Here is a 19,674-nt window from a genome sequence, read left to right as displayed (position 1 = left end):
AATATCTAGCTGTTACCTCTCTCAGTACTGGTCTGTTTAGGAGGTAATCCCAGCCTGTCCTTCAGAGACTTGGGAACTCGAACTGCAAAACAGAAAAAGAACGAATTAGGGAGGCTGCATAATGTCAACTTCAGGTTCACATTTCAAAACAAGACAGGAAAGGTAACTTTGAATCCCAGTGATTACGACCTCAGCCAACATGCAAAAAGAAACATCACTGGAAAAGGACAAACAGAAAGACTAAATACGAAACCCAGGAATCCAATCCAGATGCCCGTTTAGTACCTGTCTCTCTCTTGGGTGCTTTGTCAGCATTTCCCGGAGCCTCTACCTTCTTCCCCAGCCTTTCAGCAAGGCTGCGCTTCACTGGAAGGCTGCCTACATCATCTTCAGAGAAAACAAGGAATATTGTAAGAACTTTTCTTTGCAGGAAGGTTTGAGAACAGTCAACAATAAGCTTCTCTTTTTCAAGCATATTTTCATAGAATTGCCTTTCAGCTGCTAAATGATTTTTTTTTTTTTTTTCCGTTTCTGCCGTCAACACAGATCTCCACTGCAATGTATTTTCCTTTCATACATCACAAATACTCTTTAATGCAGTCATATATAGAAGGCAGCACCTACGTAACAGCTCGTAAAAAGTTCTCACCCGCGGAGGCTTTCCGTTTTCCTTGTCTATCAGCAAGATCTACTCGAACCACAGGTTCCTCCCCTAAAACAAAAGGGAATTTTTTTTTCTATTTCACAGAAACCAGTAGCCAACAGAAATATTATCCTGTTAGCCCATGTCCAAAAAACCCTAGTCAGACACTGTTTTGACAGCTAAACCACACAAACTCATATTTTAACTATAATTAACATGGAAAAAAAATATTAATAGTCTCAGTGCTTGCTTCAAATTCCAGCTGAGATAGTAGAGAGTGAATCTGAGTCTGCTTGACACCTATACTTTGTGCAGAACAAAGCTGCATAAGCAAGCAGAATATTCTTAGGTGCAAATGCTGAGAAATATTCCTTTCTAAGGTGAATGTCTACGAGTAAAAGTACTTCCACACTTTTTTCCCTTTAAAAGGCATTTGCACAGCTCTAAACAATTTATACACAAACTCCTGTCATACTGTGTCCACACCTGCCACTGTACGTCTCTTTAATGCTTCAGAAATTGCTTCTTATATAGCACTGGCTCCTACAGCTCGCTCTTCTCGTTACTCTTCTGTTTTTCAGTTACCCCCCTATTGGCATACTGACACTTTTTTTTTTCTCCTGCCACTGCACTTAACCTGAGCACCAAATCTTTCCAGTACAACCAGGGACTTTAAGCATAAAAGCACGTTTTGAACAGAAGGCAGCACCAGAAGGCTAACATGGGTGAATTGTTTTAATTATTGCTTAACCCTCCAATTTAGGAGTAATGAAATCAAAACAAAAGCATTCATTATTACCTTTCTTGGAAGACACTGTCACAGTTCTCACCACTGTCCGGACATTTTCCTCTTCTGGAGCAGGAAAAATCATAGAATCAACGGGACGAAGAGAAGATCTTGAAGAACCTTCTGTTCAGAGCAACCAAAACGTAAGGAAGTTTACCCAACATAAAAAACTATCACAAAGAACAAAAAACTTTAAATGATTTGTTACTGTCAAAAATACAGCAGGCAGAGCATGTAAAGAAGAGAGGTGACTAATTTGCCTCTGATTGCCCTTTGAACTCCCATTTAGAATACCAGCTGGCTGAGAATCAGGTTGCTTTATGCCCCCAGCTAAAAATGGAAGTCTGTCCCTCAAGCAGCTCCCAGTCACCATCACCTGCTGTGAACAGGATAAGAAAGTAGGCAATATTAACTCACGACCGTGTCTCTTATTTTTTTCCTTCATCTTCTGCCATTTGATTTCCTCAAGTGTTTTTATTCCAAAATTCAGATTGCCCTCTGAAAACAGGAAACAGTTCATGAGACAGGCTTAGAGGCACTCACTGAGGACCACAGGTCCTCAGGCTTCTTAGCGCTCAGGAACTTTCTGAAGTATTTCGAATAAAGCCTGTCAACACTCCTCACAAGTGAAAGAGCCATAGAACCAATGGCATTTTGCTCCTCCTTTCATCCTTCAGGGTTCAAAATGTAGTTTTAATTTTAATCCATTTACACAATATTAGATCCATATTTTAATCCATTTACACGATATTAGATCCCTCTATCGTTAGATATGGCTTATCAACAGTGGTTGCAAGGCTGCACGTGCAGCCATTTAAACTCCATGCTGTGGCCCTGTTTTGTTCTCCAAAAGTAAAGAAAAGGAGTTCACCTTTCTGACCCAATGGGCACATGATGGTATTAATGGCAGAAATGAGATCATGGAAATAACCGACTCCATTCAGCACCCCTACATTTTGTTGTGTTTTTACACCACGCTGCTTTTGACTTAACTGTCAAGTTCTTCTGATTTATCCTACTAAGGTGCTGGCATACCTTGTTTAGTAGTAATAGAACTGCCTTTCCGAGTGGAAATCACCCGTAATCCATTTTTGCCTTCCGCAGCTGGATGCTGGACGGGAGTTTTAGTTTCTTCTCCTTCCTCAGAAAGTTGGTCTGAAGGGGAAAAATCGATTCAGTTATGCATAGACCAGGTTGGTCATGATTACGTAGCTCATGCAGTGACACTTCAGCCCATGGTTCATATAAAAAACTTTGTTGCTGTTTTGTTTTTTTTTTTTGTTGTTTGTTTGTTTGTTTGTTTGTTTGTTTTTAAACAGCTACACTGACCTGATGAACTCCTAAGTAGAATACACTAGGACAAAACATCTAGGACTCTAGATTCTCTTTGCAGCTTTAACTACTACACAACACATTGCTCTTCAGACAGAAAAAAGAAGTTTCCTTCCTAGTTTCACATAGAACTTTACACAAAAGACCAGCTAAAGCCAGGAGTGGTTCTAAGCTTTCCTCCAACGTTTCAGCTTCTGTCCACTGACTGCCAGACAAAGCCACCAGTGACCTGGCCAGACTGCCTGCCCTATCGCTAGTCAGACCTCAGGTCATCTGTGATTTATACATTCATTTACAGCAAAGATTCCTTCCAAGAACCAAAGATTTAACACATTCATTTACAGCACAAATTCCTTCAAGAACCAAAGATTTAACACATTCATTTACAGCACAAATTCCTTCAAGAACCAAAGATTTAACACATTCATTTACAGCACAAATTCCTTCCAAGAACCAAAGATTTACACATTCATTTACAGCACAAATTCCTTCCAAGAACCAAAACATGCTCACCATCATCATCTTCATCATCATCTGCAGCATTGATTACAACTGGAGGGTGTGTAGGGCTTGGGACATTTTCAGAGTTTTCCACTTTCGTCACCCCCTTAGCTGTGGAGAGGGATTTGACTGGACAGAAAGTTTGTTTTGCTGCAGTGACATCTGAGCCACTTTCAGATCATCGTCCGCGGACTCAGGCGGACTTGGCAGTGTAGCTAGAGGAAGAGGAGGATCATCGGTAATATGGCAGTTTAAAACTTTGACCACAATGCAAAGAGATGGTAGCAAAGGCAGATAACCCGCACAGACAACGAATTCAGCATCTCCTTTTGCCCATCCCATCACTGCTTACACCGTGAACAATGATTTCCCTTCCAACAACAACACATCTCCCTACCACCCAGCAAAAGAGGAAACAACAGGAAGCAAACTGCAAGGCAAACATCACACAAAGCAAAGAGAAGCTGAGCACGAAAGCAGAAAACAAACACCAGCAGTACACTCGGTGCAGTACACCTATGACTGCAGACCTTTTCCTGCCCTCACAAATGAACAGTTACCTGACGCCCCCTACAGGATTGGCACCCACTAAGTAATACTCAAAATTAATTCTTCAGCGCTTAAAGAAAAAGGACCTAAACTCACTCTTGCTTGGTGGTAAGAATTGTCCATCGATGTAACGTCCCTTTGCATGATGAAAAGCACAGTTGGCTTTCTGACAGCCTCCCGGCTGGTTCTCCCAGTAGCAAGGAATCTCACTGCGCTTTTTCTGAAGACAGAAAGAAAGAAAAGCTCGTGATAACATGCACCTGAGGCTTGCAAAGAGATGCACAGCTCCAGATCGTGACAGCTGTCACAACACAGTGCTGAAACATCATTCCAAAGGTCAGTTTCTCAGTTAAGTGTAGTATTTCTGGGCATATTCACAAAGTTTGCATAAGCTGTAACCACTATGCACATTTAGTTTGGTCATCACTCAGTTTGAGAAGACAGGCACTCTCAGACATCAGTTGAGGGTGGCTTAAACTAATACACCTAGGATTATACTAGGATTATTCAGAGGGAAAAAGAACATCTGAAATTGCCTAGGTTAACCCTGTCTAGAACTACTTCTTGGAGACTTAGTTCTGCTGCACCTTTAACTTTCCCCACTTCCTACCCCAGGCAGCTACAACAGCGTTATCTGAAGGACTGTGGGTCAGAAGACACCTGATAGTTCATTATCAAGCCTGCTCCCATGAGGATAGAACAGCCTGTTTATTACCCCCCTGCTCCAGCAGGTTTTAGCAGTCTATTTAACAGCTATTCTGCATCTCTTGAGAAAACTGTCAGCATCTAATAAAAAAAAATAAACAAATATCTTGCTAAGACATACCTAAGGCATTGATTTTATTTCCCTCTGCTTCCTCCCACCCCCTCTCTTGGTAACAGAAACCAGTATGATTTTGAAGCAAACAAATCTATCCTGCAAAAGCACAATCAGTACACCTACGGCACTGAAAAATGCTTTTGTGGATTTATTTTGAGAACACATTGTTAGGCACTCACGTCAATTTCCATGTGTCTGAATCGGCAGACATTCCTGAAACAACGACCCTCCTGCCACAGCTTGCAGACCGTCTCATTGCCCAGAGCAGCTTCGCAGTGGCGGTAGGCACATTTGTCTCCCTGGAACCAAAAGGAAACCAACAAGGAAAATAGAGTACAGCCTCAAAAATGGCCATGCTGCTGCCTAATGGTGCTACAACTGAATTCACAATCTATCTGGTTCTCAAGTTAACCAAAGACCAGTGTGCTTCCTCCTCCTAATCTACTCCTTCCTGAAAAAAAGGGGGAAAAAAAGCAAAGCAAAGGAATGCCAGCCATACCTTGCTACAGGTAGAATAGAAATAGAAGTAGCAATCGTCTCCTTGTTTAGACATGCCGACGAGTTCTGCTAACAAGCTCGGGTTCTCTCCACAGGGACTTCCTCTGCTCTTGGAGAGAGCTGTCTTCACCCTTGCTTGGGCTGAAAGTCTTCTACTGGCTTGTGATCAGTGAAATCTTCTTTTTAAAAGTAACCCGAAAGAAAGTAACAAGTGAAAAATAATGAGGAACGAACATTTTTCCAGCTTTCTTCAGTTAATCAAATCAAGTTATCAGTCTCTCAAAGAGAGCAAAGCCTTGAAATCAGCTGTTACATGAACTAACTAAATATTAAAGTTCTGTAAAGCTGCCAGGAGCTTTGTCAGCAAGCGTTCTCTTCCACATCCTCAATAATATGACCTGGAGCACATCTGGAAGCCTGAAAACGGAGTCACTCCTTAAAAAACCACCTGATGATACATGCAAGTCAGTAATCAACTATGGCTACAAATAACTTCTCTAGAACACAGTTAGGACGCATTAAACAGCACGTTCCAGGCCCTGTGGGTCTTCGATTTCACCTACCTGGAAAACCTCAGCAAAGTTATCGATCTTCAAAGGCTTCCAGTTAACTGCTCCTGTAGGCCGAACCAAGACTGAATCCGTGAATTAATAATAAAGGGGTAGGAAGAATTTTCCTCCTCACTTTGCCAAGGGAACCTCTCATCCACAATTCAAACATAGGATGCGCTTTTAAACAGCTTATAACTAAGAGAGGAAGCAAGTCCATTTGAATGCTCTCTCAGACTGGATGCAGCCACGGTTAGTTAGCTCTTCAAAAAAATAAAAAACAAAAACCAAAACAAAACAAAAACAAAAAAACCCAGCGCATTTAGAGATGAACTCGTGATTCAAAGTGGCTGCAAAAATGAGGCTCCATCTTCCACAGCCGGACAATTTAACTTTTTTTTTTTTTTTTTTTTTTTTAATTTAAAATTCAGCATGTTCCAATCTCTGGTCTTCAAGATTTCTTCACCTATTAAGAAAACACAAAAACCTTTCCCCGTCTTTATTACCTGTACAGCAAAAAACATACCAGTGCATCTAAATCCACAGATGTGCATACGCATACACACATCTGTGTTTATACACACACGAGGAGGGAGTGAGAGAAAGTTAGCGAGAGCGACAGTGAAAATCAGAATTTTTGCCTTTTCGACACAGAGAGCGCGTAAAAATTCTCTCATTTTGAGGGAACTAGAAAAAAATGGAGGCTCTACAAAAGATTTTGATGAGTATGCCTTCGAGGCCGATGCTTTGTAACATGAGGGATCTGGGGGCCAGCACACAAATATGCATACGGATGTACATGCATACAGGATAAACATATCTATACACACAAGCGTGCACAGTAGATGTTGTATGATCTCCATATCGAGAACAACTCGTAGCCCTGATCAGACATGTAGAGTTGCAATCAATTAACAGCAGCAAGACAGCAGATCAAGGGTACAGCAAGCTTTGAGAGGCAGGGGAATGCTCACTTTGCCAGTGGCACGGCTGCATGATACCAAGGATTTTGAATTACTTTGATTTTTTGGAAGCAATTTGGTTTTTCTTTCTGCGCTGTAGCTGTGGTGGTTTTACCGTGCTGGGCAGCTAAACCCCACAACCGCTCTCTCACTCCCCCTCCTTTAGATGAGGAGGGGGAGAAGTAAAGCAAAGAACAACTCACGGGTTGAGATAAGGATAATTTAATTAAAGGGAAAAAATTATAATAATTAAATAAAGACTACCATGAACTAAACAATTTAACTAAGGGGAAATAAAAAGGGAAAGGGGAAAAGGGAGGGGAAAAGGAAAAATAAAAAGAAGGGAGGAAAACAAACAAACAAAATAAATGAAGGCTATATGGAAGTGCAGAGGAAAGAAATTACTCTCTACTTCCCACAAATGAGCCATGATTGACCACGTCCTTGAAGCAAGGCCTCAACGCACGCAGCCGGTGTTCGAGAGGAGGACCGACGTTTTCCCAACGAGAGCCCACCCCTCCCCTCTTCTTCCTGTTTCCACCTTTTATTGCTGAGTGGGACATCACATGGTATGGAATATCCCTTTGATTGGTTTAGGTCAGCTGCCCTAGTGATGTTTCTCTCCTCACCTTTTTGCCCACCCCCTAGGAGGGTTAGAGAAAGGCCCAATGCTGTGCCACTGCTGCTCAGCAGTAGACACAACACTGGTGTGATAACACTGCTGTTCCAGCTACAAGTACAGAGTACGGCACTGTATGGGCTGCTGCAGGGAAAGTAAACATTCCAGCCAGACCCAGTACAGTAGCAAATACCACAGGTTTGCCATCACGTGCTGTTCCCTAATCCATATATCCATCATCATCCATTGCTGCAGGATCATGAAAGGTTAGAGAAGACGACTTAGGTCCAATTTAACAGCCAATGAGTTTTCGATGAGCAGAGCTGCAACAGATTTTATTTCGCCACAAGCATTTTTTTTTCTTTTTTTCTGATATGAAGTCAGAAATTTTGATTTTTTTTTTTTTAAAGACACCAAATGTCACAAAACCTGCAACCAGTTCAACTTAGAGTGATTCTGAATCCTTTCATTAAAACGCTGCACATTTCTGTGTAAATTATTTCTGACTCTTCTGGACAAAAGTGGATGAAATAGTTCTTACAAATTAATAATAAAAGGTTGGAAGCTTTTACTCACACAAACACTAGTGAATTTTCCAGGAAATATTGTTTTGGCAGGGAATTTTCCCAAATCTAAAATAAAGAGAGGAAAAGTTGGGTTCTCATATTAGTTACTGCTTTTGACTGCTGGACAAAGGGAATAAAAACAGTAGTTAAGTGCAAGGTTTCCTTCTCTTCTTTAGTATGGATAGGAATCGTCACTTCGGACCTTTAGCACCTTCAGAAACACACCCAGTGCCATGCAGGTTCCTCTGCAGCTACTTCTAACAATTACTGGTGCTCCTTAGCATGGAAGTTTGACTCAAAACACTCTCCAGATTTAGCTCTTTTGACTGCCCAAGGAGCTCATCATTTTGCTTGTTGCCTTCCATTTTCCTGAACACACCGGGAACGCTGTTCAGAATCTGAATGGATCTGGTCTAAGGAATGGGAAGAAAGCAAAACCAAGGATTAAATTCCAAAAACGCAGTCTCATTTTAAAAAGGACCTCAAAAGCTTTTTTTTTTTTAAACTGACATCTGCTAACAGAGCAATCCAAGCGCTAAACCAACTGAAGTTGCCCCTGAAAGCCTGAATAAAAATGAGTAACTCTGGTGCACTCAGCAGGTCTGTAATAGAAGTTGGTAAGGGTTTTAGATTTCTTTTTTTTTGCTCCAGGGTGCTGGTAAAATTTTTGCATTAAGAGATTTTGAACCTTTTGTACCAAAGAATTAGAGATGCGCTACAGTGCCAGTAGCTGGGGGTCTGGAAATACACACCAACAAGTGTCATAAGCTTTGCCTTTGCTGAAGGAAGATGAATAGCACAAAGAAAATCTGTCTAGTTTGTTTTACAGGCTTGTCTTTCTCAGTACGGAACAAACTGACCTCCCTGGTCTAACTTTGCAGTGCCTATTCTGCCTTTGTCCTGCAGAGAAGAGCAAGAAAGGAACAAATCTATTTTTGCACCCCAAAAACGCATTAGAGGAGGATTATCACACCCACCTAAGGGTACTTCCTTGTTTGTTTATAAAGCACAAAGCATTTCTCTTGGACAGTCTCTGTTGCTGGCCTCTTTTGTGCCTTCCATTTATAATAAAGATATTAAGATGCTTACCCCTTGCTTGTTTTTTTTTTTGTTTGTTTGTTTGTTTGTTTGTTTTTGTTTTTTTTTAAAGAACAGTGGAAGTGGAGAGTCGGATGACAAGCAAGAACAAACACTAGAAACTCCTTGTTCTGCCCCTGCTTTTTAATCACCCAGCATCACCCCGGCTGCAAAACAGCCTCTGCTGATTTACCTGCTTGTTAAAGCACCCCACAGGCTGCAAGTGCGGTGTGCTAGGTGTCAAGTTATATTTAACGGTGCACACGTAACCATTCATCTTCCCACAGTCGAAGCACAGAACAGCCTCTTGCTAACACAACTCATCCCTGCTGCTGCAAGAAACCTCATGGCCTGCAGGAAAACCTCAAGCTAAGAGTTCCAAAGCAAAAGGAGAAAACGCATCATTTGTACTCTTTCTATTTGAGGGAATTCTAGCTGCTAAACGCTGCCTACATCTGAGGACACGTTCTGAGGCTGCCGGGAAGGACACTCAACACCCACTGACAGCAGGAGTGCAAAGATGCCAGCCAAGAAGGCAAAGGTTAGAGATGAATGCTGCCTCAGCTTCCTCCAGCAGCCAGCTGGGGGTCACCTGTCAACACGCTCTCTGAGACTCGGAGCACCGAGTTACCGCAGCCGCCATGTACAGCTGCTCCTTGCTGGCCCAAACTATTTGAAGAGTCTTCAGACTTCAGGGACCTGTTTTACGACAGCCTCAAGATCAAATTCATCTGTTGCTGAAGGCGCTGATCGTCCTGCTGTTTCTGTAGCTGTCAAAGAACAATCCTGAACTGAGGCACTCGTCTGATCAAACAGTGCTTCGGCACAGATTTGTCTTTAGCTTGACACATCAAGGTGAAGAGGAATTGATTCTTGCAAGCAACCTCTCAAGCAGGGATCTAATAAGGTGACCAAAACGACAGATCTGTTGTGCAGATCTGAGCACGTCACTCTGCAGGGAATCACTTTCAAGCCTAAGATGTTTCACCCATCTCCCTGCCCCAGAGCGACACAAGGAAAGCTCTTAAGCAATTGCTAGCCTCTCCTCAGTGCTCACGAGTCCCAAATCACTAATTTTACAATATATAAACCATGGCAGCTGGCACCTAGTTGGCACACGGTGACACTGCACACGTTGGCAGTGCTGTCAGGAGCTGGAAAGTCAGGGGTGAGGGGGTTAAGGGAAAACCACACATCAGTTTAGCAACTTGGCTCCCGTAGGATACTTCCTACGGCAGGAGTTTTAGCAAAGTCCCTCCCTCAGAGGGACCTGCTGGCTAATTAAAACAGGACTTCTGCTGGAGCAGTCAGAAGGCAGCAGGGTATCAGGAGATATCCAGTGGGCATCACCGTCAGTCTGTGGCAGTTTGGGGTCCAGGTATCAGTGGTTATGCGTGGTTTTCTCTGCTTCACTTTCTCCAAAGCTGTGAAAAAATAGTTCTTTTACAGCACTGTACAGTCACACGTTACGGATGGAACCAGCTGCATCAACTTCCAGTACGACGGTGTTGGAAAAAGGTGCCTTTGGTGGTCAGGAGCACAACAGCTCTGGTGAGGTGTTATTTAAGTGTGTTCTTACATCTGAGTTTCCCCATAGCAGTATGTAGCTGAGGGGGTCCAGGTTTCCCAGGTAAGATTGATGTTTTCTCTCCTACCAAGCACCAGCCCAGTATACAAAGCTCTGTTAATAACACCCAAGTGTGTAGATGTTAAACTGAAACTGCTTTTAAACCTATTTGTTGTTACGAAAATAGCTTAATACACCATCTTCACAGGGTAAAAATTCACATGGAAGGACAAAAAAACCCAGAAGTGCTTCCTGAGCTTCAGTTTACCAACAGCACCATCGGATTTAGATCCTGGCCTGGCAGCCAGGATGCAGGGTCTGTAAGCATTGCTGCGATGTGCAAGTGCCAAGGCAGGTTTCTGGCCTGCCCTGAATAAAATACCTTTTTTTTTTTTAATACAAACAGCGTGCCAGGTACGCTGTAATGCCAATGTGCCAGCTCAATAGAGGATGTCAAACAACAGAGGCGTTTATCCTAATTTCTGGCATGAAAACACTTTTAACAGCATTCTTTTCATGAAGAAAACCCTCTCTATCTTCTCCAATGCTCCAGGATCTGCTGCAGCTGCAGCAGCCGCGCTGGTACAACCCACATCTTTGCCAAATCTTTTCAATAATTGTGCTTTACCTCGGCAATGTTGAGGTCACTCCTCTTCCTCCTCCAGCTGAGCAAGCAGCTCGCTGGCTCTGCCACACCGCAGGTGCGGAAGCGAAAGCTGGGAACACAGGAGTCAAACTCTCAGTGCTCACAAAGCCACCAGGGCAGAGGGCTGACACAGAGGCACCCCGGATCCGCTCTCCCTCCCCGCTGCGAGGCTCGCAGCAGCCCCAACCCGAAGCACACACAATGCTTCGCATGGTGATGTCACCGCTGATTCTGAGTCCCCACGTGAGGATCTGCTTCACCACTCTCAACGTTGGTGTTGGTTTTTGATTTTTTTTTTTTTTTTCTTTTAAACATTCTCAGCTTATGGGAAACCATCAGGTAAACCACAGATCGCTAGGGAAGAAGGCCCACACGAGGGAAGTCCGTGCTTTTCTTCCAGGCAGTGGCACGTGCTTGAACACGCCGCGTTCGACAAAGCAGCTCTCCCTGTTTTGCTCAGTGGCAACAGGCACGACTGCAACGCACACAGGTGTAGGCAGCACCTGCAGGTCCCAAACCCTTAACCCGTTTTTAGAGAGCACCAATTTTTTAAGTAGTGCTTTTCCCTTAATCCATGACCCCTTCTTTCCTTTATTTCTATCGGGTGGCTCTCCTCCATTTTCCTCCTCAGTGTCTGAGCAGACACTGGGAATCGTTTCCGGAGGAAGGGCACTGCTGAAGCTCCTCCATCTACTCTCCGAGAAAAGAGAGTATGTTAAAGAATTCATCTTTCCTTTCTTTTCCCTTTTTTAAATACAATTTCTGAAATCAACGCTGCGGCCTGGCAGCAAATACCTACGGGACTAAAGATGATTCCTCATCCTCACTGTAACGTTGTAGTTAACCTCCCAACGAACCCATCTCCCCAGGAAGCGGCCATTTGAGATGGGAAGGGGCAGAGCAAGAGGAAGCTCTCCTTAGCCTAGCTCTTCCCCCAACACCACCTTGCCACCCAGCACCAAATTCAACTCACCTGCTCCGCCCGATCACTCGAACGGGCGTCCGACGCTGGCACACGCCGCAGCGGTGGTTCTGACGTGCCTTAAATCACCTCTCCGCAGAATATCTCGGGTCTGTACGCTCAAATAACGCAGTATTTGAGAAATAACGCCCAGAGCTCACACTCTGAGTGCAGCCCAACAGCACCGAAGCACCGGTAGGCTAAACATTCCAAACCTGGCAACAAGGCTGACCCAAGCAACAGCACGGAACCCTTCTGCACCTTCAGCGTGGACATCAGCGTAAGGAAACACAGACCTCCTCGATCCAAATTTTAAGCGAGAAACGCAAAAGGTCACCCAACCGGCTTGTTTTCAGCAAGCTAAAGGAGAAATTAAGGCGACAACCGGGTGCATCCAGAGTTAGTCAGATCCTGAAGGCAGTTCCTTGGGGGAACGGAGGAGCAACGCGCCAGATGAGGGCTGCCTTACAGCGCACCCCTTAGAGGCACTGCTACGGAAGGAAGGCAGAAGGTTGGAACTCGAAAGAACTTGCAAGGCGCCCGTTAAGGGGGAAATCTTTCATTTTTTTCTCAGCAGAACCTCCCCTCTCCCCCCTACCCCCCCCATGAAGGCAGCCCGGGGACTCATTGCTTCCTTAGGGAGAGGGCAGGGACGGGGCAGGGTGGTGGGACAGATGGCCAGAGGGTCAGATGCACGGACAGACAGACTGCCGGACAGAGGGCCCAGCAAGGCCTGACGAAGGGTTCAGGAGCGGGAGGGAAGGGCAGGGCGAGGGGAAGGGCGGCCCCGGGCCTGACAGGAGACCTTGGGCCTAACCACGGGCAGCAGCTCCGCGTCTCACAGGGCCCAGAAGGGGCTGATACAGGGGAAGGGAACACCCCAGCCCCCAGCCCTGCCTCCAGGCCCTGCGCCCTTCACCCCCCCCCCTCCCCTAAGGGCACCCCGACCCACAGGGCCCGCAACACGGCCTGCTCCCCCTCAGGGCAGCAGAGGGGAGCCCGGCCGGGCAGGAGGCCTTTCCCCTGCCCCCCGCTGGTCTATGTAGGGCTCTAGTTACCGGCGAGCAGGGATTTTTACTGATACTGGCCGGACAACAAAGACTACTTATTAGAGAAGTACAATTCTTTTTTTCCTTGTGATAACTTTTCTTGACCAAAAAACACGATTGTGAATGAGGGAAAATGAAAGATGTAACATGGGAACGTGCGGATACTCACGATGATGCAGCCTTCTATCCGCATGTTCGCTGCGCTGCTGGGATAGCAGCTGCGGGAGCCTGGCAGCAGAGGGCAGTGAAGCCAAGCAGCTGGGATCCTTCTCTGGGGAAGGGGGCACTGAGAAAGAGCTTCCAAACAGGGCACAAGCCCTCAGCCTCTGGAGGCGGCGCCTGTCAGGCGTGAAGGAAAGGGATCCCTTCTGGGAAGATGCTGTGGGCTTGCTGAGGCTCGAAGAACAGACGGTGCTGGCTGCTACCAGCGTGCTGCAGCAGCGGCAAGACAGAGCCGTGGTGGTTTTCCTCAGCTGGGCAGCTGAGCTCCAGCACAAGCGCTCTCTCCCTGCCCCTCCTCCAACGCCAAGGGGAGAAAAGAGGCTGGCAAGGGCTCAAGGGCTGCCAGAAGGACAGGGAGATCACTCCACAAGGAGCGTCACGGGCAAAGCAGGCTCAGCACAGCCTGTTCCAGTCCAGCCCGGGGCCTGCTCCTGAGGGGGCTCTCCACAGGCCGCGGCCTCCTCCAGGCCACAGCCACCTGCTCCACCGGGGGCTCCTCCACCCGCAGGGGGGCCGCAGCGTGGAGATCTGCTCCACGGGGGACCCATGGGCTGCAGGGGGACAGCCTGCTCCACCAGGGGCACAGCCTGCTCCACCAGGGGCCTCTCCCTGCACAGGCCGCAGGGGAACTGCTGCTGTGAGCTTGGAGCACCTCCTGCCTCCTGCTGCACGGACCTTGGGGGCTGCACAGAGCTTTCTCACTCCTCCCTGAGCCAGACGCTGCTGGGCAGCAGCTTTTGTTCCCTTTCTTAGATGCAAGATCTTCTTAAATTCAGTCCAGCCAAGTAGGAAAAGTAAATGTGGACAGCTGTATCTTGGCAAAGAAGATAGTAGGGAGCAAGGAGGTTCAGCAGTCAAGATGGAAGGTGATGCCATGAGGCTTACAGGCTAGTAATGTTCTAGTGAAACCCAGCCTTCCTAAAGAAACCTGCCTACTTGATGTGAATAACAGACTCTGTTCAGCTCTTTCCTAACATAGAAACGGTGCTGACTGCTTCTTCAGAGTAACAGAAGTTCGTGATACTACTGAAATAGTTGTGGTTCAGATGTAGATCTGATTTCTCCTAAGCACACTGAATTCACAACTGTTGATCCTCCAGAGGAGGCTTTGCAATTGAACACCTGGAGAATAGGTAAATTTCCCGCTGTTGTTCTCCTCTCCTCTTGTTTTGTTTTGTTTTGTTTTGTTCCTAGTAGCATAGGCTTAAGACTCTGAAGAAACAGGCTGCTTTTTTCATTTCCAGCACTGGCTGTTCCTCCTGAGCCCCGCCTTCTATTTTTGCAGTCATAGGATATGTGAATGTAAATTCGTGGAGAGAGGTAGAAAACTCTTTCAACTGGTGTTTTTTCGGCTATGTGGGGAGAACAAATAGAGTGGCTTTGAATATTCTGGCTCTTAATCAGAGCAGCATGTGGAGGGAGACAGATGCGTTTGCTTTTTTAGTGCAATGGCTTCAGAAGCAAGAGGGGAAAAAGCACTTTCTCTGGGAGCTGAAGAAGGTGTCCTAATCACAGGAGAGGTTTCTAAATGGCATATCTTTGCGAGGGTTCCTGTAGTCCGGAGGTTTTTGTTTGTTTGTTTGACGTTGGAAGGTTTTACTCTTAATATTCACGTCCTTCAGCAAAAGTGAGAAATGTGATTTTATTTTGTGCAGTGTCATGGACCCTCCGAAATCTCCTGGGAATGATGAATACCTCGCCCAGTACCAATGTGATGACCGTGGAAAGGAGAAAGCAAGAAGATCAAAAGAACGTGACCTCATTTCAAAAGAAACCGTTTTGTACGGCAAAGAGTCTTGTGAGCCTGGTGAGAAATTGCGGCATACTTCCTCTCTCAAGTCTGACACTGAATGTAGCTCTAAAAACCTTTCCTCCTCAGCTGTTACAGAGAGATGCCAAGATACAAAGGACAAGACTAAAACCACTGAGAAAGAGCATTACGAATGCAAGAGGGAGCATGCTCCTAGTGAAGAGAAGGAGAGTCAAAAAGCAGGTCCTTCCAGCAAGAGAAGGGTAAAGTTGAATACAAAGAATACAAACTTGAGCTCCTGATTGGCTTCATGCTGAACTCTGTGCTGTTCTTGTCCTAATCTTGGTCTCTCCATAGATAATATGGTTTAAATCCAAATAGAATCGTGCGATGAGGAAGATCTCACTGCAACAAATTCAACATCTAAAATCAAAGTTGACATTTTCCGTGATTTTCTTCCTGAGCAGAAGTGTGCGGTACTCCTTTTATATTAACGTAGAGATTATTTCAAACAGTCTTGAAGTGCTTGATGACTTAACAGTCTGCAGATTCAAAAAAACCCCGATTTGGTAGACTATTTTTTTCCCAGTTTTGAATGACCACTAGGAAGAAGGTTATTCCGGCATCAAAAAAGTCATGTGGAATGTATCAAAATTTATTGAACCAGTAAGTAAAAATTATATTTTTCTATTAGTTCCATTGTTTCAACTCTTCAGACGCTTATGGATGGCATAGATAACAGAGGGGAGATCGTGGTAATCGGAGCTACCAACAGACTGGATTCTATAGATCCTGCTTTACGAAGACCAGGACGCTTTGGCAGACACTTCCTCTTCAACTTGCCAAATTAAGAGGTGAGAACTTAAATTCAATGTTAGTGCTACCATGGCAAAGTCCAACTTTATAGGAAAAAAAAATAATTGACAACTTGAACAAAAGAGTGACACGTGGAGACACTGCGTTGTTCCATGGAGGGCAAATCTGGTACTGGATATATATGGTCAGGATGATACCACCAAGTAGTTAGTTCTATAATCAAACCTTTCATTCCCAAAGTTGTACCTGTTTGCTTAATTATTTAGTCCACTTGGGTGTTTTCATCATGAAGTTGTGTTTTTGGTCTCAATCCTTCGCTTATGAATGAATAGGGGACGTGTTTGCATTTGATTGTGCCCCGGATCAGTGGTAGTAGCTTGAGTCATAATTCTTTTCTTCTTTATAGTAATTGTAGCAATTGGAAGCATTGTGCCAGAAGTGCTTTCTGTGAATTTACTGACTGGAAAGCAAATGTGATGAAGTAATGAGACTGTCCCAATGAAAGCTTGCTAAGTTTTAGAGAAGTTTTTTGGACAGCAAAGAAATGTTTCTGGATAAATTTTTCATTACAGTATTTTCCTCTGGGTCCTTAGGTCTCGTAGTTTGGAAACTTGTTATTGAAGCTATAAATGCCTTTTCTTTCACTGTAGGTTCCTAGAAAAAGTTCAGTATAACAAATAAGAAATATTCAATTTCCTGGTTGACAATGCAGAGCGTATATTAAATAACTGTAAAATACTTGAAAGTTGAGCAAGTAAGAAAAGTGTATTAGTAGATGAGGGGTTTTGAGGGAGGACTGTTTCTTTTGTCTGTTTGTTTGCCTTTTGGTTTGTTTGTTTCTTGTTGGTATTTTTAAGGAAAACTTGGGACAAGCTAAAATGCAATGATTTTGCTTCAGGGTTGGAAAAGAAATTTTCAGGATTCATACTTGTGACTGGACCCCTCAGCCACCGGACATGTTGCTTGATGAACTAGCTGAGAAATGCATTGGTAAGACTGAAACAGAAACGGATTCTTGCCTGTGACCAAGTTGTAAAGAACCTTAGCTTGTACCAGGCAGTACCCATGCTCTTGTGCCTTGCTGCACAACTAGTCAACGAGGCAGCTGGCACGCCTTCATAGCAATCTGTGTGAGATCCTTTCATCTATTTACTCTTTGTTATCGTTCCTCTTGTTGTCTGAGAACATTAAATGGTTCTGGGGCATCTTCCTCAAGAGTATAGTTTTTGATGAGGAGTCTGCTTCAGCTGCATAAGCGCAGGATATCAGGCAGTGAGCAACATGAAACTTCCCTGCAGAGCGGTAGCACTTTGAATTCCCTGTTAAGCTGTTTGGTTTTGGCATTACAAATTCTTTAAATGTTGCATGTTGTAAACCTGGGCCTTGACCAATGTAACGTTTGATTTTTGTTTGTTAGGAGACTGTGGTGCAGATATCAAATCTTTATGTACTGAAGCTGCGCTGTGCTCTCTACGCCGATGCTATCCTCAGATTTATGCAAGTAGGGAGAAGTTGCTACTAGACGTTAATTCTATTAAAATAAAAGCAAAGGACTTTTTCATGGCTATGAAGAAGGTTGTTCCAGCTTCAAACCGGATCAAGGCTTCACCCGTACAAGCACTATCACCCATTTTCAAGCCACTTTTTCAAAGATCAGTAGAGAATATTTTACAAGTTGTGCAGAAGATCTTCCCGCATGCACAGCTTGCACTAAAGGAGGACCGACAGCAAGGTATAACCACAGCATCCACTTCTTTATAATTCTGCTAAAGCAAAAACTTGCGGTTTGTGCAATCAACTTATAGCTTTCAGACATAATGGTGGTAGAATTTTATTATTTGCATGTGCATGTCTTTTTTTTGGGCAAGTCTGGAATACAACGCATAGGTTTTATTGTGGATTCGAAACTGAAATGCCAAATGGAAGCTCTGAATGACTCAAAACACAGTAAAGGACGATGCGTTCTCTAATGAAGCATCCTGCTTCTGACGGCAGCTAAGATAATTAGCATTTGTAGAGGTTGACTTGAGGTTTGAAGTATAAGGCACCTATTTTTCTTTAAAAAATCAAAACTCAGATCTTTGGAGGGGAAGCATTTCTAGGTCAATGTTTCTAATTCCTTTCTGAAGAATGTCAGGACCAGGATACAAGTATAACTGGTCTAAGCTAAATATTGTTTTAGCTATCATCATTTTTAACCAGTCTCCTAATTTAAATGTTTGTGGATCGTACTATACACGTGAGATCAATTAGCATTGATATTTACTAGATGAATGGAATTCTGTGGCCATCACATCCTTTATCCCCGTGCTTTCATTGTGGGAACCTCCTCCAGAAAGAAATGGTCTTGTTTGTTTTTGTTTTATTTTAGCTATTTAGCAACTGCAGAAATTGTTCGTAATCTCCTTTATTCTAAGGGGGAGAAAAAAATCACCAAGAGTAGCGTACCTTATACGTACACATCAGTGGGACTTAGTACAGCTTTGTAGGGCCTCGTGCCATCTCCTTAGATCTGTGGTGGGCTGAACTCTAGGAAGTAGCTTTCAGTGTGTGCTCTCAAATGAAGAAAGGGTTTTGGCACTGATTTAGAAGCTGTATTAATGGAAGAGAAAGAGACCAAGGCTATTCAGGAAAGTTAACAAACCTCTTTTGCCTTTCAGAGCATTTCAATCCTATTTTACAAGATGATATGTTTGACAGTGATGACGATGCATCCTTGGTTTCTGGAGATGAATTAAAAGATGGAATGCCTAACGGACCAGAGAAAAATTGCCTCTGTTTCAGCAGGTAAAGAAAGATAGATCCCTGTTACGTTTAAATTCTCAGGTCTGCTGAGTCTTTGTAAACAGTTCCAGCTGTTAAAAGTGCGAGGGGTGGTAGACGAAGGGGCAACATCAAGTTTGTGTGTTGAAGGGGTGCTTGGTATTCACAAGAAGAAAGGGTGGAGGGACTAAAGTTGTAATGAAGTTGCTCTGAATGACCAAATTGAAAAGCCCAGGCTTCTCTTCGTAAGCCAAAGTGATCCGTAGACTACCAGAACACGTTGACTTAATCCATGGCATTCTTTGAAAGACTCAAGACCACATAAATGTGCAGTCTGTCGTTTTAGCTAAAAATACCCCAACTTTGTGGGTTTGTGTTGCCACCTTTTGCCCTTCTGTTTTCCAGGATTGTTAAACCAGTAGTGAATTATGTAGCAGAAAGAAAACTGAGAAAGGGCTTGTTAAAACACCTTGAGAAAAAATTGAATGGTGTCTTTATTTGTTAAGCCACCAAGTTGTGTTAATCTTGTGATATTTTAGTATGGAAGTCATGCAAGCCCACAGTTGGAAAGTTAGATCATGTTGTCACAGCTGGATCAGTTATTTTTCTCAGTTTCTATTGCTGTGCTGTCCAGAAGATTTTCTGTGCTTTAGAGCAAGGCTAAGTCTCTAGCATCTTTGATTTAAGCCAGCAGAGGTACAGCCTGATTGTAGTGGGGAAACAAATGGTCCTCACCAATTTATTTTTAAATAAAAATAAATTTATAATAAAGTAAATAATAAATATATAATAAATAATAAATTTATAATAAAGTAAAGCAAGATTGCAGGGATATTAATTTGCAGTCTTGGTTTAGCAAAGAATAGGAAACACAAGGGAAGAAGGTGAAACAATTGGAATGAGTGAATAACTTAACTGGAAATCTTACATGTATTTAATGTACCGCTGCCATTTGGATTATTTGGGGAGGGAAAAGAAAGTCTATAGGAAAATTACTT

General features: G+C 43.9%; 1 protein-coding gene across 1 annotated transcript; it reads right to left on the bottom strand.

The window, feature by feature from the left end:
* Positions 1–1,847: 1,847 nt before the first annotated feature.
* Positions 1,848–5,185, bottom strand: LOC309891184 (zinc finger CCCH domain-containing protein 11A-like; the record flags this gene model as incomplete). Its single annotated transcript, XM_082785564.1, is given in 7 exon segments — positions 1,848–1,928; positions 2,466–2,585; positions 3,276–3,365; positions 3,368–3,478; positions 3,909–4,032; positions 4,812–4,931; positions 5,132–5,185. Coding segments are annotated over 7 exon segments (700 nt in total), but the record flags the coding sequence as incomplete, so codon positions are not given.
* Between the last annotated feature and the right edge of the window lie 14,489 nt (positions 5,186–19,674).

This window comes from Aythya marila, assembly GCF_965140915.1.
Source record: "Aythya marila genome assembly, contig: HAP1_HAP1_SCAFFOLD_253, whole genome shotgun sequence".
NCBI lineage: Eukaryota > Metazoa > Chordata > Aves > Anseriformes > Anatidae > Aythya > Aythya marila.
This window is presented reverse-complemented; position numbering and strand designations above follow the sequence as displayed.